Source organism: Vulpes vulpes, chromosome 6 (genome assembly GCF_048418805.1).
Source record: "Vulpes vulpes isolate BD-2025 chromosome 6, VulVul3, whole genome shotgun sequence".
Taxonomy (NCBI): Eukaryota; Metazoa; Chordata; class Mammalia; order Carnivora; family Canidae; genus Vulpes; species Vulpes vulpes.
In genome coordinates this window covers 27,050,380-27,074,598 of record NC_132785.1, presented here as the reverse complement: position 1 = coordinate 27,074,598, position 24,219 = coordinate 27,050,380, and the positions used below count along the sequence as shown (strand labels likewise).

Here is a 24,219-nt window from a genome sequence, read left to right as displayed (position 1 = left end):
AACTAGACCTCCTTGTCACCTGTCAAAATCTTAGACCTTCTTCAAGGCCAACCTCAAATTCTTTCTGCAGGAGTGCATCAACATAACAGTATCTATTCTTTCTTTAAATTTTCATAGCACTTAGCATTTTCTTTATTTTCCTTTAAAGTAGTGCACTCAATTTTATCTATATCAAAATGATCAAATATTCTATAATGTTTAGCAAGGGTTTCTGCATATAGTCAGGACAAAGTTGTTGAACTAAATTGTACTTATTTGAACACTGTCTTCCAGATGACCACATGTAGCCTTTTAAATCACTTCTACAGGGAGTCATGTGGTCACACACAGCCATTTATGTATCAATTACATAAACTTAATTTACCCATCCAACAGATGCCAGTCATTGAGATAACCAATCTAAGTTACGATCTGAACCCTACCATAAACTCACTGTAATTTGGAAACTTCATACACAATTTACTAGTGTTACTATTTTTATCATGTTCCCTGCCCTCCCTGGATCCTGAGGCTTTTCATTGTTTCAAAAAGACTAAGCAGGATTGCTAACATCTGCATTTTTACTGAGAAAATAGTGACAATGATATGAATCCTGAGTCAAAAGTACTGGTTTGGAAAAGGATGGTAGCAGAATACTAGCAAAAATTAGTCCTATGCTGCTCTGGAAGGAAAAAGGAAAGTTGCTCCAAAGAGATTAGAACAGCTCTAGTTCTTCCTAGAGAGGAGAGAGGCAAGGCTAGAGAAAAGGGTAAGCACAGGTAAAAGCTAGCTTGAGAGAGAAGATGATGATTAGCGGAATGAGCTGGGTTTTATGAATGAAAGGGACTGAAATGGTGCTGCCTGTTGCAGAAGGGGCACTAACCATAGCCTTGGGAGTTGCTGCTTTAGCTCTCCAGGTCCTTTTAGTTCAACACTCAAGTTCTCCACCCAGTAGAGTTTTAATAGTTAAGAAGATAAATAAATCAGGAAGGCACAGAACCATTTTTTTTTTTTTAAGTTCTCAATTAGCAAATATTTATTGAGTATCAGCTTTATCAGCTGTGCAAGGCAATGGAAACACACTCCTATCCTTTAAGCACTTACATTCTGGGGTTCAATCTAGTCTTTGTTAGTGCATCAAATGCCTGAAAAACAACTGCCATATCTGTGATTTCCATGGCCAGAACTTAAGAAAGGTGTCTATAAAATGCACCTCTTGGGGTTCTCTTCATATATAAATCTCACACGAGCCTTATAAAAGGTTCATATGAATATAAAAGCATACAAAGGAAAATGTCTCAAGCTCTTATGCTTCATTTTCTTCTACATCACAGCTCTACCTCCACCCTATTGCCCAGTTGGAAGTAGTTTTGTATTTTCTTCTTTTTTTTTTTAAATATTTTATTTATTTATTCGACAGCGAGGTAGAGACACAGGCAGAGGGAGAAGCAGGCTCCATGCAGGGAGCCCAATGTGGGATTCGATCCCAGTCTCCAGGATCATGCCCTGGGCCGAAGGTGGTGCTAAACCGCTGAGCCACCCACGTTGCCCTTCCTCATATTTTCAATGCATATATGAATATATACCCATCTATCTATCCAGCATTAAATTCGATATCAGGGAAAACTATCAATAGCAAATAATATCAGCCAAAGGATCTGGAAGCAAATTAGAAATGTTTCCACTTTAGTTATAAAACTGTAAGACTATGAAATAATTAGATCTAATTTTCAAATATTTGCATCATAAATTCCTTATTAACAAGATATAAGAAAATATATCTTGAAAAGATATAAGAGAAATATTGCTATGAAAAATTGAAACTATCAGAACAGTAACTATAAAAAGTATAATGCCTGAAAAGAATAATAGTATGTTAGTATAAAAGATGTCTAGGGATCCCTGGGTGGCGCAGCGGTTTGGCGCCTGCCTTTGGCCCAGGGCGCGATCCTGGAGACCCGGGATCGAATCCCACGTCGGGCTCCCGGTGTATGGAGCCTGCTTCTCCCTCTGCCTATGTCTCTGCCTCTCTCTCTCTCTCTCTCTGTATGACTATCATAAATAAATAATAATAAAAAAAAAAAATAAAAAATAAAAGATGTCTAGACCTCATTTCATATGATCTCCCTCTAGTTTTACAGATTAGAACCAGCTCAGAGTGTTCAATGATTTGCTCCTGGTTACTCAGTCAATTCACACTAACAATTTTGTGTTAGCACATAGTCTTTATTTGACTGGTTTTCAGTAGTAGCTCTCAGTTTTCATTAGGGTATAGCTGAGCTCATACCTCTTTTGAAAAATTTTCCCTTATTATAAAATAAGGTTAGTATAGAACACCCTCCCCCCCCAGAAAACACAGATATGGAAAAAGAACGAAATATAAGCCACCCACTTGATACTTTGTATTTTGAATCTTCTTAATTTTATTCTCACTGCAGAACCTTGTTTTGAGGTACTGAAGAACTTTTACTGTTAATTATATACTGGCTGCAGTCAGAATATCATAATCAGGTTACCAGCCAAAGTTAGAAATATAGGAGTTCAGAGTCACAAGGAACAGCTCACTGCTTGGAACGGAGAAGGGTCAGAAAAGCAGATCAGAGGACGTGACAGGTTTAAGTATTTGGCTGTTATCTTGTGGTTTTTATCTGACCTTACTTTTCCCATCAACATCTAGGTTTCACTCTGCTCTCTTCTTACAGATTTTAACATAATAGACATATCATATTGTCTGCCATAATCTTAGCCCCGTGTCTCAGCCATAGTCCTTTGAAATAAATAGCAAATAGCTCTAGGCAGCTTTATTTGGTACCATGTGATTCCTGCTCACTAGTTTGAGTGGCCATTCAGTAGCCTGGCTAATAACCTTAACAGGTCTTGCCACAAAGGGGTATCGCCCAACAAAAATAAGCTGTACCAATGAGATTCCTGTTTTTGGAAAATACAAAGAACTAGACTATAAGAGAGTAGATGTGGGAAGGAAACATGTCTCAAGACAAGGGGCCAAGAGCAAGTCGATGAGGAAATGGAAACTATGAGTAAGCAGAAACTAGGAGAGAAACAAAGAGAAGCTGGTGTACCACCAGAGGGAAAGATCCCAGGACACAGCTGCGGAAATCCGGAAATCCGTATAGCTGCCTTGTTTCCTGGCTGGTCAATCTAGGCTTCCTGTTTTCTCTCTTCTGTCAGCTCAGTCTCCATTACTGCCACATGGATCCTTACAGTAATTATCCCTTGTTTCATCTAAATTGTAACTCTGTCATTTTTAAAAAAAGTATGTTGAACCATGTAATCACCAAGCAATCTCTCATGTCTCATTGATCTTGAGCAGCATTATCTGAATGTATAATGAAGTAGCTTAGATCAGAAGCTCCCATACTTGACCAATTATTATAATCATCTTGGAAGTTTTAAAAAACTAAGATTCTGGGGACTCACTAAATCAGAATATCATAGAGAAAATCGGTCTGGTTTTGAGTTGCTGTTCAGATGGTAAAAATTACATTTCTTCTGAGAAATTAAAGCAAGCATGGGAAACCATGTTAAAGTGTAATATTTGATAATATTACTATTTTGATTGTTGCCTTTTAATTTTTATTCTTATTTGCTAAAACATCATTTTTGGTATTTTCTCTACTTTTAATCCAAATTTTTCTAATTTTTGTTCTTTGATTTCTGTACATGTAGGTTTCTACTTAATGCATTTCAGTTTATGTTAATATGATTGGTTTTGTATTTTATGAAGAACTACTTAGAGCAAAATATACTAATTAAAAATAAGAGGGCGAAGGAGATATTTTGCATCTTTTTATTCTTGGTTAAATTAAAAAAGTATACAAAATGTCTCCCTGATTCCCCTACAACAAGTCCTGAAGATTAGAGGAGGTAAATGGTAGATTAAGGCTAATTTCTGGGCAAGTCCAATATGTTCAACTAAAAATATAAAACCCAATTATCCGCGGTAAGACATATATTTGGAGATTAATATAGATCTCTCAAAGCCCTTTAATGAAAATGAAAATTAGTTCAAAACCCATATGAAGAAGAGGTTAGAAATTTAAGTAAAATATATTTATGAAAATCAGAGATATTAAAATTCTAAGTTAATTTTGATTTTACTTACAAAGAGTGTTGGTTTGGGTATAAATATATTGTCTTCATGTTCTCTTGGCACATTTAAAGTTTTTGATTTATGATTTTCTGTCATATTTTTTGCATCTGTTTTAGTAAGAAGTAACTGGTCCTCCGAACGCTTACTACGCATATTGGTGACAATCTGTTTCATTGCTGCCAATTCCTGTTGATACAAAAACAGAAGATAACGGCAAGTATGATTTTAGGAAGCAGACTAAAAATGATTCATGTTAAAGCATTTATTTTTATTCTTGAAGTAGAAGAAACATTTGAAGCAATCACACTATATGAATGAGGAAAGCTATGAAACATGTCAATGTAAAGTAATGCACATAATAGTTTCATATCATCAGTATTTTTGGTATGGTAACTGATAAATATATCATTCCATACTCTAATGGATCCTTGATTTTTCTAAATATTGGCATCACCTGTGGTACTTCAAAAACTACTGATGTCTGTGTCCCACCCCCAGAGACTGAGTAATTGGGCTGGGAGATAGCCTTGGCTTTGGGATTTTCTAAAGATCTCCTTGAGATTCTAACAGACCAATCTGGAAACCACTGGCAGAGCTACGTTCCACCCACCGTTCCACCCGCGGTAGTTTCTCTGCACCTGTTTGTTGTGTAGATGATTTAGGCACTTAACTTTTTCTCTTCTACCTTTTCAATTATTCCATTTCCTTTTGAAGTCTTTTAAGAAGATGGTAGGGGAAGGAGCCCCAAACTTTTTTCCTTGCCTACTAATCACCAGTTTGAGTCTTAAGCTTAATACAATTTCAGGATTTCTTTAACCACTATTCTTTTACAAATGAAAACTAGAGTTTGCTTTAGCAGTTACTGTTTCAACTAAGAATTAATCATGCTGAACTTGTTAAAGGGCTCAGATCACAACTTTCAGTCATTTCCTCTTCTAACTCTATTTTGTCTTTTATTTCTCCCAACAGTGCAAACTTTAGCATTTAACACTAATTAGTGGGCATTTATGATTAATTACTAAATTCACTGAATCAAACACAAGCATATGGAGACAGGACAGACTAAACTCTCCATTACCTTAATTATCTGTAGAATAGTGGTGGGCTATGTTGGAAGTCATTTTTTCCCTATGATTTTATTTCATTTTCATGCCAAGACACAAAAGTTACGGTGATGGAGAGATGTTCTGCTCCCTTCTACTAATCTGTTTATAGACATCAGCTCTGTGTCAGAGCAAGTTTCTACAGGCCTTTTTTTTCCCCTGGCTGTCATGAGTTCTATTTAGAACCATCTAGCTTGAGTGGGTATTTTAAAACAGAGCTGTTGAGTTCAAGCCACTAAGCCTTAAAAATCTTGGAGAGGAGCTGGAAGAAATGGTGCCACAGCCCTTTTTCTCCTTTCTGAAGTCCGTGACAATGTGTACACCTTCACATGGCGCCAATCTGATATAACATCATTTGGGCCTTTTGAGGGATCTTTTTGCTTTCAAGATTATGTAATTTCGCTTATGTGTTCTCTGTAGTGAAGTACATAATCACCAATTTGATGTTAAACATGTCTGGTATTATAGTAGATTTTAGCTCCTGCTCTACTGACCATTGTAAGAAGGGAAAGGGGAGATAAGATGATGGGCTCTCGGTCTATCAAAAGAAAGCTTTGCATCTGAAAGAACCCATGTTTACTTGCCTTAACTTTTGTATCTTGGCATGAAGATACAATAATAGGAAAAAATAACCTTTAGCACAACCTACTACTAATCTACAGTTAATACGTAAAGGGGATCATATTTGCTGGGGAAGGGGACCAGTGGGGCAATGAGGCTGAGGAGATTAACTGGTGATTACTAGGCAAGAAAAAAAGTTTGGGGCTCTTTCCTCTACCATTTTCTTAAAAGACTTCAAAAGGAAATGGAATAATTGAAAAGGTAGAAGAGAAAAAGTTAAGTGCCTAAATCATCTACACAACAAACAGGAAGAAGTTGTAGGTATAGTAAGGCAGAGGGCTTTGGCTCCTAAGTGTCCGGGAGGAGGCCATCATTTTGTTTCTCTTTGGCTTCCTTCTACTGCTGGTATAGGAGCAGTTACAGGAAATAGTTCATTCCTGGTGCTGGTCAGGAGACAGAAGAGAAATTCTTGATTTACTCTTGATTTATTCTCTATTCAAGAAATTCTTGATCTTTGCTTCTTCCAAACTAGGATCACTTTAATTTAGGCTGTTGTCACAGTCTACTTTCATTCTTCTAACTGTATTAAACAATAATGTTAGCACGGTTTCTGAAATCTAGGTAAAGAACATTTTACAAGCAACACAGTTCTAAAAAATTCCTATTAAAAAAAGACAGCTACAATGGATACTAAAAGAACATGTAGAAAAATTTTGTTCAGTTTTATTATGTTTGGTCATAGAAATGATCCATCCCTTTCATATCAATGGTAAATTTTGGGAAGGAATATTTTACTTTAACAACAAATAGTATCTGCAATCACATCATGCACTGAACACACAGCCAAACAAACACATGTATTGGAATTATTTTAGCATTAGGTTAGAAGTCGAAGACACCTCTACTCCTGTTACTAACTCTGTAAACTTAGGCAATCTACTCTGGTTCAATGAGATTCAGTTTCCTAATTGATAAAATGTGTGCTTCTGTTACCTTTTTGGCTATTTGCCAGTCCGATAAGTGAGTATGTTTATTTTGCATTTCTTTTATTGTGAGGTTGAGCAGCTTTTCATATATTTAAGGGTATTTGATATCCTTGGCCCATTTTCCTCCTGGGTGATTGGTCGTTTTCTTACACATTTCAAAGAGCTCTTTATATGTTAGAGATTTTAGCCCTTTGTAGTATGAGTGGCAGTTTTTTGCCCCCTGTTTATCTTTTATCTATGTTTATATATATATATATTTTTTTGCTATGCAGAACTTTATGATTCTGATGTAGCTGAATATGTCAATATTTATTTTACAGCCTTCTCCGTGTCTTCTTCCATTTTCCTCCAGTTACTTTTATGCTTTCTTTTTCTTTTCCTTTTCAGTTAGACCTCTGATCTGTTTGAAGTTTATCCTGGCTTCTGGTGAAGGGTGTGGATTCAACATCTTTCCCCCATAGGTATTCTGTGATAACATTATGTACTCACCCATTTCAGATGCTTATCTTTATCATGCACTAAACTTCCATTAAGTATATGATTTATTCCTGGACTTTTAAACTCTATTTCAATAGTCTGTCAATTCATGCACCCTATGTCACAGTGTAAAATGTTTACTGATTCGGGTATGTTTTTGGCTCTTGGAGACAGGGGTGGACTTCTATTAAAGTAAGAGAAAAACTTAGAACTGATTTTTAGGATATTGGGTCTTTCTACCCATAACAATATTTTAATAGATTTTTCACCTACACTTTTGGCATAAATTGTCATGCCCTAATTGGTATTACCATTACAAATAAATGGTTATAATTACAAGATCTCAATTCTCAGACTGACAAAACAAAAAATAAATAAACCAACATAGCATAGATGAGCTAGAAAACTTGTCACTACAAAAGAGAATCTTTAGGTAGGATGAAGTCACCCTGCGATCTTCTGTTTTGGTCCTGATCTGGTTTGGTTCTTACCATGTTCTTGTCTGGCTCCTGATTGCTGGTTCCATCTCCTATTTAAGATTCCACTCTTACTGTTTGGACTTCATTTTTGCATTTCATTTCCTTAGTTTGGGTTCTGCTTTTCTCTGTTCTATCACTGTCCTTTTCTGATTGGTCAGTAGGATTATTTGTACTAGTATTTGATGACTTACAAATACTGTTCACTGCAGAGCAGAGTGTGATTAGATGCACAAGAAAGGAACCTCTGATATTCAAAGAATGTTTCAAGTATCATGTTCAATTGAATTCTTTTTCTTACATTGCATCTATTGTTCCAAATCATATTTGGGTTCCTATTTTGTTCTCTGATTTTCTAACAGAGATTTGCCTCCTTCTTAAAGTGCTCGCTTTTTAGTTTTTTTTCCCTCATTGATGGAAACAATATATGCCTTTTTCCATATCACTTAAGATTATCTAGCTTCTTAATCATGCTATTTATTAGCTGGGTTCAATTTTGTACTGATTGCTTTTAAGACTGATGCACAGCTGTTATTCTGAAATTTCTTTTGGTTACTTTCTTTATTATTTATCTTGGCAAGTTTCATTATTCTGAGGGCATTGTGGAAGAAAGTATTGTGCTTTCCTTCAGGACTTTGATGGTATTACTTTGTTTTCTAAAGCCAAATTTCTGAGAACTATGATGCCAAGCTGATTTTTATTTCTTAGTAATTGTTTTCTTTCTTTCTATGATCTTCTATATTGTTTAGTTTTTCTCTGTTAGTTTCTATCTTTTTACCTTTTTCTCAGTTTTAGGAGAGTTCATTGACTTTTCCTCACATCCTTCTCCTGCAATTTTTGAAAATAAAATAGCACTAATGTTTTTTTGTTCTTTCTTTCTTTCTTTCTTTCTTTCTTTCTTTCTTTCTTTCTTTCTTTCTTTCAAGATTTATTTATTTATTTATTCAGGAGGAGGGAGAGACAGGCTCCATGCATGCCGGGGGTCCGATGTGGGACTCGATCCCGGGACTCCAGAATTGTGCCCTGGGCCAAAGGCAGGTGCTAAACCGCCGAGCCACCCAGGGATCCCCTCGTTGTTTCTTATTTTATGGAAATACTACTTTCTCAAATCTTTCTGGAAAAAAAAAGAATTATAATATGTTGTAAGTGTTTTTCTGCTATGGAATTTTGTTTTTGTTTTCTTTGCAGAACAGGGTCAGTTTCTCTGTTTACTGTGATTTTTTTCTCTTTTGTCCTAATTTTCTTCCAATTTTTGACAGTCTTTGGTGTGTGTTCCAATTTATGAACAAAGAACCAGATTATTTTGTTTTTTTGTTTCATTTATGGAAAGGAAGCAACTGAAAACTCTCTCTGAATATGTGGATGAGAAAATCTGTTTAGTGGCTTCACTCTAGGGGTCCTCATGCAGAAAGCAGGCTCTCTTCTCCAAAATGACAAAACACAGAGTGCTCTAATCTGGAGTCTTTCACTTTGGCTGTTTTAGCCAATTCTTGGCAAATGCTCCATTAATGTCTCAAAATATTTTTTAAAATTCCCATTTTTACAAATTATACAAGCATTACTTGTTCACTGTAAAAATTCAGATACTGTAAAAGGGACACACCCTAATCCTCTTTCCCTTTAACCACTAGTTTGAGATCTTTAAATAGTATTCTATACACATAGTCTGATTTATAATAATAGTCATAAATTCTAACACTTTTACACTGATTTTCAAAAAGCTAATATTATATATGTTATAATCCAGGATATCAAATACATAAAAAATTATAGTAACTTCAAGAATTAATAAACCATTCATTAAAATGAACAGCTCTAGAATTGCATCTGGTTATACAATTGAGACTTAGGATAAAACTGAAATAAAAAAATAAAAACCACACTGTAGTAAAATAATTACTACTCAAAATGGAAGAATTAAGGGCAAGGATATTCTTATGAAACTTCTAGATGATGATGAGCAGGAGGAGGAGGAAGAGAAGGATGACGACTGTTACTGCATAAATAATATCTATAAAACAGATAAACTGCTCTCTTGAATCCAAAATCACATATCTTAGCCATTGAATACAAACTATTTGCATAGAGTGGTGGTATATTAAAACAGCTCAACTGCAGAGCAGCTGCTTAACAGTATTGCATAGTTGATGCCAATAAATTGCTGAAAGTTGTAAACTCTGCAAAGATGTTGGCAAGGGGACACATAGATGGCATTTCTTGATGAAAATAGCTCTGACAAGTATAATGCAAAGTATGTGCTCCACTGAAGGTCAAATGTAAGTGTTTTTACATAGGAATAATAATGTATCACAGCTAACAAGTCAGATAATTCTGTGCATCTTTCCCACTTGAGGTAAACACAAGGTAAAAACCAAGCTTGTTTTAAATCAAGTACACACATATTTTGGATATTTAAACTTCATCTGAAAGGGTATTTAAAAAACATTTTATTATGGAAATTTTCCAATTTACAAAGAATATATGAAACTCTTCAGTTCTACTACCTAATCGTAACAATGACAAACATTTTGCCAATATTGTTTTTTAAACTAGCTTTAATGAGATATAATTCACAACCATACAGTCATTCAAACTGTGTAATTCAATGGTTTTTAGTATATCCATGGATATGTGCACATTACCACAGCCAATTTTAAAACTTTTTTATTACCTCAAAAGAAATCTGGATTCCTTAGGAGTCACTCCTCAATCTCCTTACTCTCACCTTCCCACCCCTAAGCAACAGCTAATGTACTTTCCTCTGTATAGATTTCCCTGTTCTAGATGTCTCATATGAATGGAATCATAATATATGTGGTCATATAATTTTGTTACTAGCTTCTTTCAATTAGCATAATGTTTTCAAGATTCGTCCATGTTGTAACATATATCAGTACTTCATTTCTTTTTATGGCCAAATAATACTCTACTGTACAGCTATACCATATTTTGTTTATCCATTCATCAGCTGATGGACATTTGGGTTGTTTCCACTTTTTGGCTATTGTGAATAATGCTGCTATAAACATGCATGTGTAAGTTTCTGTGTGGACATGTTTCATTTCTCTTGGGTACAAACCTAGAGGTGGACTGCTGGGTCATATGGTTAACTCTATGTTTAGTTGTTTGAGGAACTGTCAGATTGTTCTGTCAACAGTGTTTTATCTATTTCCTTACCAGTTTTTAAAAAATATTCTAAAGCAGATTTCAGACCTCAGATTATTTCACTTACAAATACATTAGTAGAGATTTTTAATACATGGTTTTGAGGAAGTTAAAATATACCTTGAATGTCAATGCCACTACACTCTAAACAAGGGACAAAGCAGATTTTGTATGGCAGAACTGTTCAAGAATAGTATCAGTATCTACAACTGCAAATCCCTGTTCTCTGTCCCTACTGTCTAAATACTTGTTCCTATTGGTAGGGAACCTTTCCCTGGGGTTGTCCCTTTGGATCATAGGGAGAATATAAAGTTTTTAGGTGTGGAGAGAGGAAGAGAGTGGTCAAGAACTAACATTCACTGTCCATCTACTGTGTGCTAGACCTTGTGTTAAGTATTTTACATAATAATTTAATCCTCTTCTAGAGGTGCCTGGGCGGTGTAGTTGGTTGGGTGCCCGACTCTTGGTTTCAGGGTCATGAGATTAAGCCCCATGTCAGGCTCTGTGCTCAGTGTGGAGTCTGCTTAAGACTCCCTCTCCCTCTCCTTCTGCCTCTCCCTTGTAGTCTCTCTCTCACTCAAATAAATGTTTAAAAAAAATTAATCCTTTTCCAAATACCAAGAGGTAAATATTACTTCAATTTTGAAGATGAGGAAATAAGCTTATGATGTTTTAAGAAATTTAGCCAAGTTCATTAGTTACTAGTAAGTGAAACCAGTTTTCAAATGCAGGTCGTCTTGGGTTCAAAGCTGTCATTATTTATATAATAGTGCATGTATCTTCTATCAAAGGCTTTCATACACATACACATATGCACACAATCACACAATTTCAGATTTGGAAGGGATCTTCAAGTTACTTAACCCGCCCTCTAATCAAAAAACAAAACAACAGCAATAACAACAACAACAAAAAACAAAGCCAAACAAAACAAAACGTGTCTCCTTTTAATGTGTACTCTTAGGTTTTAATTCTAGCCTTTGGAGACATGTATAACAAGTCTATTACTATCTCTTTCACATGCTTACTTTGAATTTCTTAAAACTCTCTAAATCATTTCTTTTTTTTTTTTTAAAGATTTATTTATTTATTTATTCATGATAGACATAGAGAGAGAGAGAGGCAGAGACACAGGCAGAGGGAGAAGCAGGCTCCATGCCAGGAGCCCAATGCGGGACTCGATCCCGGGACTCCAGGATAGTGCCCTGGGCCAAAGGCAGGTGCTAAACCACTGAGCCACCCAGGGATCCCCCTCTAAATCATTTCTTCTGTAAACACCCCCAGTTCATTCATTCCTCTTCTATGTAAAAATAATTCTTGAATTCTTTCACCACCCTGATTGTTTTCCTCAGATTACCTTCTAGTATTGAAAAGTTTGGGGTCTAGAAGAGAACAAAGAAAGAAGTCTTGGCCACAGCAGAATAAAGCCTATTTACTTCATATTCTAATGTATTTAAGATGACATTCACATTTTTGGAACCATACCTTATCTGTGATTGAAAGCTTAGCAAGGAAAAGAAAAAAAAAAAAAAGAAAGCTTAGCAAGAGCTCAAGTATATACATGAATGAGACACAACTGTGCTGTCATAGCCTAAGGGACATAACTAATCACCTAGTACATTCTTTCCTGAATTTGGATATAATCATAAGGTCATGCTCAACAGCGATCCAGGTAGAGGAAGCTAGAATTAACACAATAAGTAGGCCCCGAGTTGAAATCACTGACATCATTGACATAACAGAAGTGTGGGCACTCTGATTCTGTTCTGATTGCCTTGTACACACCCTTTATCTCCTCTGATTGCTGGATGGTCTCCTTTGGACTTCTGACTTCTCTGCCTTCTGGTACTCAAGCTCTCAGTGTCATGCTCTTCCTCTGTAACAGTATTCTTCTAGTTGCTGTCCAATTTCTGGCCTTTACTATCTCAGTATAATCTGATAGGTTTTGATGGATACTCTAGCTGATTTCCATAATTGACTTCAGGCTCTGAACACTGTGTTCTACTCTGAGGACTGGTTTCCAGAGTGTAGCTGACTCCAGTACCTGTACTTTCTCCATGTTTTATTCCCAGCCTTCTCTCAGTGTTAGTTCCCTGAGACGTGATCAGTGACTTAGGTTTCTATCAAAATACTGCCAATATGGAACCTGACAGGATTATGATCATAACTATCTCATCCCTCCTGGCCACCATACATTTCCAGAGACTTTTTTTTATTTATAGCTTTGCAGTTTTGTGTGTCTCATGTTCTTTAATTGTTTGGTTTGTTATAAACTGTTACAATTCTAAGAGAATTATAAAAACACATGGATAGAAATGACAGCAAGAGGTCTTTACTTTTTCCTTACTGATAAAAAAAAAAAAGGTTAGAGAAATGCACTATTTAAAAGAAAATATGCCAAACTTCTAAAATATAGTGGGAAAAATACATATTTCATTCTAAAATACATATTCAAAAAACCAGAGAATAGCAGGCCTATATGATATTTAAGAGATATGAACGTGTGATGAGAAAAAAGTTAAGAGAGCATATATACACAGGTAAAATATTTTTATGATGAGACATTATATTGCTTCACATAAAAGTTTTACTTGCAAGATACAAGGATATTTGTAATTTTAAAGATGATGAAAAAGATCAAAGCAGTCAAAATACTTATGAAAATAATTTAACCTCGTTTTACTAAGTTCTGTACAAGTCCACATAAACATAGAGGTCCACAGAGTACAACCTAAGAGAAATTCATGTGTCTTTTATGCAACTCAAAATTAAGGAGAGTTAACATTCCTTAAGATGGATAACTGAGATTCAGCTGCTCTTTCTGTGAAATTACCATCATAGGGTTCCTGTGAGACTTAAATGTTTTAAACATTTTGGAAGAAAGAAGCTATAAAAACTCAAGATATTATTACTGATATATAATAGGTTTAGTTCTGGCATATTTTAACTTTTAAACCCATGTGAGTGGTCTCTCTCTCTCTCTCTCTTTCAAATAAACAAATAAAAATCTTAAAAAGAAATATTCACTAAAACCTACTAAATCAAAAATTTTAAGTGGAAGAGCATCATGGAGAAATGTATGAATCTGAGAAATAATTATATCTAACAAAAATTAACTTAAGCACTCAGTATTTTTTTAGTCATGTTGATGTAAAATTTAACTACACAGGTATATAAGAAAAACATGTAAAAAGGTATCCTTAAGAAAATGTCAAAACAGTGAAGTATGAACCAAAAGGAATGACACACATATAGAAATATGTAATTTGTTTGAACCCTTTATGAAGTGGATTGCCTAAGGGGCACTTGTGGTGCTGAAATGTCCCTGAAACTTTCCGAGAAATCACAAAGAACATACAAGTTAGAATCCCGGAACATAAACATACCATAAAAGAATGATAATTATACTGTGACTTCACTTTTAGGAAACCTGGTTAACTGCAGGTTCGTTTTCTTTTTGTTAAGTGATACATACTGCAGTAAGAGGCAAATTATCTGGGCTAATGGGAGTCCACCATTCAGGCAAGTATGGGGCTTTGCATATTCTAGGTACCTTAGTAAGGAGTGGCTAGTTAATTCTGGTTAAATACTAACTGAAATGCCAGTAAGCCCTGAAAGATAGTATTGGTAGAAGCAGTAAGTGAAAAGGTAGAAGAATCTCAGGTCTTAGATATCTTCCACAAATATGTATCATTTTTGAGAGGCTTGATATCCCCAAAGTTTGCTTGTGGGTACAGATACCACATCCAGGGTTTTAGGAGTAGCTTTATTCTAGACAAACTTTACAGATACGACATCCTAGTGGCTACTTTTAGATAAATCTCTGAAATTGTTCTTGGGTGTAGGAGAGCTTCTTCAGTTAAAATGATAGCAGTTGTCAGAGTGTACCTTACTATGGGTGGGAAGAGGATGAGGATATATTGAAGGCTAGTTTCTAAAGCTTTCTATTTGTTCTATTTGACAGTTTCAAGTACAATTATAATTGAAGACTGTAAAGGACCATAAACAAACATTCAACTAAGTACTTATTATTATGTGCTAAATACTGTGCTAACGGCTAATTTACTAGGAAAAATGAAGCACTTTTCTGGCTAAGTCATATGCATAATTATGGTATATAATAATGTGAACATTAATAGAAATACCTAAAAAATTATTGGAAAAAAGTAGAAAAAAAGTTAAATTTTTCTTTGTGGAGCTAAAGAGAACTTCAAAGAACACATACCATTTGAATTGACTTTTGAAACAGAAGGAAAAGAGAAAAAGGAACCACATTCATTGAGTTATATGCCTATTACATTCTAGGAATGTTACTACAGTTTTTAATTCCCATACAGTCATATAAGGGAAACATTGCCTTTACACTGAGGAAACTGAGTTTAAGGGGTTAAAACTTATTGTCACAAGAATCTATAGCTATCAAGAAGCAGAGCTGTGATTATGAACTCATCTTGTCTGACTGGCTTTTCCCACAGTATTTCAAAATGTAGGTGACATAAAGAATATAAAGGTAATTCCAACCTTAAAATTTAAGAAGAGACTTGAACATATATATATGCATATACACTAGAAGGTAGAATGCAATTCTGGACCAATCCAGATGTCCATCTTCTCCATGTTTACACCTAGCATGCTACACACTACTAGAGATAAATTGTGCAGAATGGTACTACTATAAACACATGGTGTTTCAACTTGGCAATTTTCTAATATATTTTTTAAAAATATTTTATTTATTTGTTCATGAGAGACACAGAAAGAGAGGCAGAGACATAGGCAGAGGAAGAAGCAGGCTCCCTGCAGGGAGCTGGATGTGGGACTTGATCTGCAGACCCAGGATCACGCCCTGAGCTGAAGGCAGGTGCTCAACCGCTGAGCCACCCAGGCATCCCTAATATTTTCATAATATATATTTCTCATTTACTGTGTAGTTATTTCAAAATTCTATTTTCCTCAAAATTCTGACACTAGCACATCTCTTGCCATTAGAGCACAGCCATTGGATGGAAACTACCTGACTTCTTACCACCAAACCTACAAACTCACTTTTATCTTTTCTTTTTTTAGGATTTTATTTATTTATTTATTCATGACACACACACACACACACACACACACACACACACACACACACAGAGGCAGAGACACAGGCAGAGGGAGAAGTAGGAAGCAGTCTCCATGCAGGGAGCCTGACGTGGGACTTGATCCCGGGTCCCCAGGATTACGCCCTGGGCTGAAGGCAGCGCTAAACCGCTGAGCCACCCAGGCTGCCCTGAACTCACTTTTATCTTAACATAATCTTTATTTCTATCTTCAAAATGGAAAAGGTGCCCCTCCTGTTTAAAGTTAAATCCCATCACTGTGCTCTAAATCTCTTCCTTCTCCAACACTCTGCTGGGAAATTGATTATCTTCTCTTGTTTGTACCTATAATGTCTCTACCTGGCTCCTATCACCATTTAAACTCTCTAGCTGTGGGAGGTAAAAGCCCTTGATCTCATGTTCTCCCTCCTTCCCATCATCCTATATTCTGATTTAAATATCTTAAAAGATTGCCTATTTTTCCTAGACCACTTTTCAACTTCTGCTCATTCATCAATTCACTGTGGTCTGCTTTTTAGCTCCACTGAAACTGCTGTACCATCTTACTAAAATTCAACCGATGCTTTTTTTTTTAATCTTTGTTTGACTTGGCCCCTTGACAGCCCATTGTCACTGGTCAGATTCTACTCTTTCTGATGTTCCTGCCATCTCTCTGGTTACCCCACCTTCTAATTTGTGTACACACTTTTTCCTCTGCCTTAAATGTTGGTGCTCTTCAAGATTTTGGCCTAGGCCTTTTTCTGCTCTCACTCTACGTAGTTCATTTACCAATTCATTTAATCCCTTCCATATATAAAGCACCTTCTTTACTGGATATATCCACTTAGATATTTTCTTGAGCTTTCTTCTCCAAATCTATTTGTCCCATGTGCTTTGCAGCACCACCATAAACCCACGACACAAGCCAAAACTCCAGGCATCAATTCTCGTATCTCTGCTCTTCAACATTCCCTGGATCCAATCACCAACCCCCATGATTCTACTTTCTAAACAGGCTTCAAATTAGCCCATTCTTGTGGGACACCATTATACCAGTCTGGTTTAAGATACCACCATCACTCACTGAAATACTGGAATAGTTTCCTAATTGGGGCTCTTACCACCACCCTTAATACAGCTACAAAAGAAATCACAAAAGGGCTTTATATCAACCTCTTAAAATTATGCACAGTATTCTATGAAACATTTGGCTGATTAAAGATGCTTTTCCTACTCTTGAAAACTTATATTCTAAAGGCTTATATTTTATGATGAAATATATACACAGAAAAGCAGAATTAGAATTTCCAAATCAGGATATCTTGTTTCAAAAGGTGAAGATGAGTGGATAAAAAGGGATGAAAAATGAAAGCCACTTAAGAAGATTCCTGAGAGGTACACTCAATAAGAAAGAAGACATGCTCAGGAATTACATTTCCTATATTCAAAACTGAATGTTTAACTCGAAGCCTCGCTACTATAATTCAAGATGAGATCCTATCAGTTGATATTTTCCTTTATTTCCTTTTAACCTCATTATTTAAGATTATATTATTTTATATTTTTATAACTAAGAGGTCTTAGCATAAGTGAAGACATTTAAGGGTAAAAAAGATCGCAAACAAACAAAAAAAAGGTCACAACCCACTTAAAGGAAATCAAAAAAAGTTACTCTGAAGCATCAAAAGAGAAAGAGGAAAAAGAGATTATAACACCTGGATAAGATATTCAGCTCTGAGTTTTTTGGCAACTAAGACAAAAAGGAAACACATTAAATTACATAGTTTTCACTTTCTGACAAGAAGAAAGAATATAACTTCATCTATGGAGGCAAAAATTTTCCTGGAACTAATGCAAGCAATAATTCATCATGAGATTTTTGTCTAAATGGGACTAAGGAAAAAGATCATAAACTTTTGTTTCAGAAAAAAAAAAGTATTTGCTTTTAGTTTTGACAGTAAATATGTAATCACGGTTGAGTTCCTTAAATCTTATCAGCCTCAGATTCATCTGTAAAAGTGGGGACAATGAGATTTAACTCTGTGATACTTAGCTTAGGAATTTTTAAAGCAAATAATTTTGATCTGGGATGCCTGAGTGGGTCAGTGGTTGAGCATCTGCCTTCTGCTCAGCGCTCAGGGTGTGATACTGGAATCCCAGGATCAAGTCCCACATCGGGCTCCCCACAGGGAGCCTGCTTCTTCCTCTACCTATGTCTCTGCCTCTCTCTCTGTGTCTCTCATGAATAAATAAATACAATCTTAAAAAAAAAATACTTTAGATCTAACATTAATATAGAAAATAAAAACCCTTTATAGTCATGCCCCAATGTCCTAGAATTGTCAACCTAGAATAATCTCATCTGTTTTCTTTTTTATTTAACACATACTTGGTAACTATGTAAATGAGTGGATGTTCTCATTTCATATTACGCGACCATCTAGAAAGTCTTATTGGAACTAATTGACACTACTTAAAAAGTTAGAACCAGAGGTGTCCAGTGAAAAATTTAAAATGTGCATTTGATCACATATGGATATAAACTCAGAAAATTTAGCTGATTAAAGCAGTGACTCATATTAGACAATTTTCCCAGGGTCCTGCCTAGTGTGGGACAAGCTCTCACGTGTACTGGGCATGACTATGAGAGTGGGCACCTCCTACATTTTGTGCCCTACGTGCCTTGCTTGCCTCACCTTAGTCTCAGCCCTGATTTTTCACTTTCAAAAAAATTCTATTTATCAGAGGTATTGTTATCCGACTGTTATTTATTGGTTATTCTAAGTACTTGACTCTCAGAGCCATAAAATGGATAAATCTATCCTGCAGACTCTGTTTTTTTTTTTTTTTTTTTTAAGATTTTATTTATTTGAAAGAAAGAGAGTGAGCGCACAAGTAGGGGGTGGGGTACAGGGAGAGAGAGAAGTAGGCTTCCTGCTGAGCAGGGAGACAAGGCAGAGCTCAATCCCAGGACCCGGGATCATGGAGCCAAAGGCAGACACTTAACTGACTAAGCCATCCAGGTATATCCCCCTTAAAAAAAATATTTTTTTAAAAAGATTTTATTTATTTATTCATGAGAGACACAGAGACAGAGACAGAGACACAGGCAGAGACACAGGCAGAGGGAGAAGCAGGCTCCTCGCAGGGAGCCTGATGTGGGACTCGATCCCGGAACCCCGGGAATCACAACCTGAGTCAAAGGCAGATGCTCAACCACTGAGCCACGCAGGCATTCCCTGGCCTTTAAAAAATGTTTCAGAAAGAGAGAGAGAGAGAGAGGGGGAGAGGGGGAGAGAGAGAGAGAGAGAGAAAGAGAGAAAGAAAATGAGGGTGGGGGAGGGGCAGGGGGACAAGCTGACTCCCTGCTGAGTGCAGCACCCGATGCAGGGCTCAGTCCCAGAATTCTGAGATCATACCCTGAGCAAAAGTCAGATCCTTAACTGACTAAGCCACCCAGGTGCCCTGACTCTCTGTTTTATCAGGTAAATATTTAAGTGGATAGTCAAGCATTATCCTTGGGTTACCTGCTGTTCTCTTAACTAAGCAGTTTACACTTGATTTTGCATCTACACACTTTAAGTTAGCATTAAATGGTTTCTTGGAAAAAAAAAATGAAAAAAAAATTTTAAAATATTTTATTCATCCATTCATGAGAGACACACAAAGAGACAGAAGCACAGATGCAGGCAGAGGGAGAAGCAGGCCCCATGCAAGGAGCCCAACTAGGGACTCGATCCTAGGTCCCAAGGATCATGCCCCAGGCCGAAGGCAGCGCCAAACCGCTGAGCCACCTGGGCTGCCAAAAAAATGAAAAATTTGTATCAAGTTTGCTTTATTAAACTTTAATTTTCATTTTGCTTTGAAAAGAAAAAAGCTCCTTTTCTTTAGACGTCTGGCATTAAGAAAAATCACAGTGTTGGATTATTAAAATATAATTGTCAAAATGAAGATACTATTGAATGCATGAAAATTAACTGATAATTAGATATAAATCCATGCAAATTTCACTGATGCCATAGTGTAGTTTCATCTTGCTAGTATTTAATTTCTATGTTTAAACATATTTCCTTGTAAACTTATACAAATCTCAACCCACTAAATAGAACTTTTAATTTTTATTTGGATTCATGAATAATGTGATCCCGAGCAGGATGTACAAAATACATAAAGTTGTTCACATATTTTTCAGGGTCTAGTATAATCTTCTAAAAACAAATGAGAATTGCCATTCCAAAAGAATACTTGTATGAAGCTTTATGAAAAAAAGTTGGTATGGCTGAATGGATATCTGCATCTCTCTGAGAGAGAGCATGTGCTTGAGAGAGTATGTGCACATGAGTGAAGTGGGGAGGGGCAGATGAAGAGTGAGAGAGAGAATCTTATGCAGGCTTCATGTTGAACATGGAGACTGATGCGGCTGAATCTCATAACGCTGAGCAGAAATCAAGAGTTGGAGACCTAACCAAATGAGCCACCCAAGCACCCCTGCGTTATTATTTCCTAAATATTCAATTTTTTAAACATTTGTGAAAATCCACATAGTGAATGAATCAGGCTTCTTCCACAGTGAAGAACAATTATTTGAAGGTGGAATCTTAGAACACAAGTGGTAACAGATAAGGCCTGGAAGTCAGAAAAAAGAATAAATATTTTTAGAGAAACTCTTCCTACTCTGTACAACCTGTTGGTAGATCTAGTTACCTATGCAAAAGTCACCTCTGAAATCTAGTCAGGGACACCTTATTCCTTTCACCCATCATGGAAAATATACCTATTAGAGAACTACTCCAAAGGCCATTTCTAAGACAGAGAAAATCCTGCAATTCCCTTGACACCATTTCTAGGGAACTGCTTTGAACTGCTTCCAGGAATATTCCCCAGTTCATCTCTCTCAATAATATCCTTCCAATAATTTCTTCCCAAATATCTGTTATGTCTTTCCCAGACAAGGAAACAATGTCTTCAGCATACTCATAAACCAATCATCTGTTTTGAGCATTTCTTTCTCTGTTAGGATAACAAAATGGTAAAAACATGGCCAAGACAAGGCACTGATAGTTCAGTGGAAAAAATGCACTGGATTAAAAAACTAGGCTTCACAATACCAACTGTTGGAGAGGATGCAGACCAACTGGAACACTTATTCGTTGCTGATGGGAATGCAAAAGGTACAGTCACTTTGGAAAATAGTTTGGCAGTTGCTTATAAAGTCAAACATACACTTTCCAAAAGACCCAGAAATCCTGCTCCTGGGGTATATACCAAGAGAAAGGGAAACTTACATTTACCAAAACACATACATGATCATTTATAGCATCGTTATTATTTATAGACACCTCCAAATGAAAACAACTCAAATGTCCATCAACTGGTAAATGGATTAACAAACTCTGGTATGTCCATACAACAGAATATTCCTCAGCAACAAAAAGGAATAAATGACTAATATTTGCAACAACATGGATGAATGTTTTTTTATAGTAAATGAAAAAAGTTAGTCTGAAAAGACTGATCACTTCATTTATACAACATTCTGGAAAAATGGAATACCTTTTGCCGGAAAAGGCAAAACTATAGGGATAGAAAACGGATCAGTAGTTGGGAGGACTGTAGGTGGGGAAAGGGTCACTATTAAAGGGGCATGAAGGTATTTTCTGAAGTGATGAAACTATTTTATATATTGTCTATGGTGATGGTTACACAAGTGGGTGTATTAGCCAAAAATCACAGAAATGTATAGTAAACAGGGCATGAATTTTACTGTATGTATATTGCATTTCAATACATCTGACTCAAAAAAATAAGAAAAATGGGGTTATCTCAGTTATTAACTGGCTTTATAAAATGAGGAATTTATATTAGCTCTAAAAGAGTTTTGGAGAAGAACAACAAAAAATATTTTATGGGCTCTTGGCATACATATAGTATACAGGCAATACAGTGATGAATAAGACAAAGTACACTAAAGAAATTTACTGTCTAGTGCGATAGAGAGGTAAAACATAATTATTAAATAATGGGGAAATCCAATGACAGAGACTGAACAAGGCAAAAGGGGTCAACAAGAAGGGGCATTCCAAGAATAAGAATTAACCCAAAGAATAAAGTATAATTAATTCATAAAGAATAATAAAGTATATCATATGTTCAATATAAAGGACCAGATCACAGTGAGACATAAACATGAGAAATCATTAATGTACATGGACAACTGGAATCCAGCAATCTTTTTTTTTTTTTTTTGAATCCAGCAATCTTAATGCAACATGGACTCTGAAAAAGCATAAAGTAAAAATTATGACAAAATGGAAAAAGTACCTCACGATGATTTAGAAGTTGTTCTAAATCTAATGCCATTTGATTCTTCATCTGTAGTAAAGCTGACTTTTCTTTATTTAAATTGCTGAAAAAAAAAAAAAGCCGATCAAGGTTTAAAGCCATATTGGCATAAATTTAACTAAGAAACAGTAAATAGCAAAAGGCTAAAGACAAAGCTGATGGCCTGAATTAAAGAGAAATTAAATTTATAGTCCATAAAGATATCAGATCAGCCACTGTAATGTTTGATTTAATCAACAGCTAACTATTTTCTAAGAAGACTTTTAATGATCATTTGACAGTACAGATGAGATGCTTTCAGAGAATTCTTTCCTGCCTAGTAGGAGCATAAAATTAGTATTTTAAAGAGGACTACTCACTCCTGAAATGTAGAAAAGATCAAATGGGATTTATATAAAGGTAAAAAGTATGTTTGGGCAAGATATTAAAACTCAAGACACAGGAAATCAAATTAAAACATTTACCCTTAGCACTAAAAGTAACATTTTAAAATTTACCACACACCAAATTACCAGGTACATGTAACTAAGCTAGATAAATGAATGAGATATTCAGTTTGTGCTAAATTTGGGAAAACAATTTTTGTCCCCAAATTCTTAGTTCAATCTTTAATTTCTAATTTTGCATTGTGAATTTGCCTTTGATAAAACCTATCTTCTGATTGGAAAGGGTGAGAAGCCTAAGTAGAACATATTAATATTTTAAAAGATAAATATTTGAGGTCTATTTTGTATTTTCTGCAGTTTTATTATTCAATGTATAAAAATTAATTGGAATTATTAAATGAAATGCTCTTTGAAAGCCACTGAAATGAATCTACTCAGCACCACATCAAGAATTAAGAAAAGCAACAATGAATTAAAACAACATAATTTCATAAATATCAAAACAAAATCTGTGAAGTTAAAATTAGAATTATTTTGCTGGATAGGTAAGATTATCCTTTAAGAAAATGGAAAGCCAACAATTTTTAAAATATTAGTTACAAGTTTTTTTTACTATTCAAGGAATAGTAGTAGGTGATCTGAAAAAACTGGTAATTCCAAGCACTTAAGAGGGAAAAACTCACATTCTCCTTTTTCCTAGTAACTGAACTTCCCCAAGGAAGCACCATAGTTTGTCCTCTGAGAGAAAGATAAGATGCAATTTTGACTTCTGTTTCCAACTGTGCCACTGACTCAAGTGTGTGGTATAAAAGCACAACACACACAACCCTACTAAGCCTCAGTTTTCACATCTGTAAAAGTGGAAAACAATACTCATGTATGTCAAAGGGATATATGAATTACCTAATAAATGATTAAATAAAGAATTGAACATATAAAATGCAACATAAATGCTACATGGTATTACTAATTGAGATGAAAAACATATATCACAGAAAAACAGTAATTAAATGCCATACAGCTTAGATGCTCAGCAGAAGAATTCAGAATTAGGCGTCAGAGATCCTACAGAGCCTTGGAGTTGAAAAGAACTAAATGATATAAAGGTAACTGAGTGCTACATTCTGCCAGAGTCCTCCAAAGCATGGTAAAGATCAGATGTTTCTGTAACTATAGAATTCAAATCTATCTTTAGCTAGAATCATCTCGAAGATGAAATATTTTTCAAAATTAAACATCCAGTAACATAGGAATAGGATTTTTCGAGGAACAGAAATGTGTTAATGCTCATATGCATGTATATGTTAATGTTAATGCTCAGGTATGTTACACACATACTATGTAAACAAACACAAGCAGTACATACACACAAACACAAATGAACACACACACACACTTTCTCTCAAATACCAACAGGTCCTTAAATAAAATGTATGCATTAGGAATGGAACGTTGATGTAACCAAGGATTTTAACTGGATAATTTGTTAGAAATGCTTTATGTGTAGTGTTTAATTTTTTTCCAGAATAAAGAAAGTATTCCAATTTAAAAA

General features: G+C 35.5%; 1 protein-coding gene across 7 annotated transcripts in view; it reads right to left on the bottom strand.

Annotated features, from left to right (window-relative positions):
- PIBF1 (progesterone immunomodulatory binding factor 1) overlaps positions 1-24,219 on the bottom strand; it is a 191,886-nt gene that overhangs the window by 5,268 nt on the left and 162,399 nt on the right. For 4 of the 7 annotated variants that reach the window (XR_012002003.1, XM_026017692.2, XM_026017693.2 and 1 more), the window contains 2 exons: positions 22,261-22,345; positions 4,103-4,276 (listed from right to left, as the gene is read on the bottom strand). Coding sequence is in view for 3 of the 7 variants with exons in the window: in XM_026017692.2 (XP_025873477.1) it covers positions 4,103-4,276; positions 22,261-22,345 (259 nt within the window). In the remaining 4 variants the exon portion in view is untranslated. Of the gene's footprint in view, positions 1-4,102; positions 4,277-22,260; positions 22,346-23,350; positions 23,519-24,219 lie in introns of those variants that run through there. The other 3 variants (XR_012002002.1, XR_012002001.1, XR_003237882.2) reach the window with 3 other exon arrangements.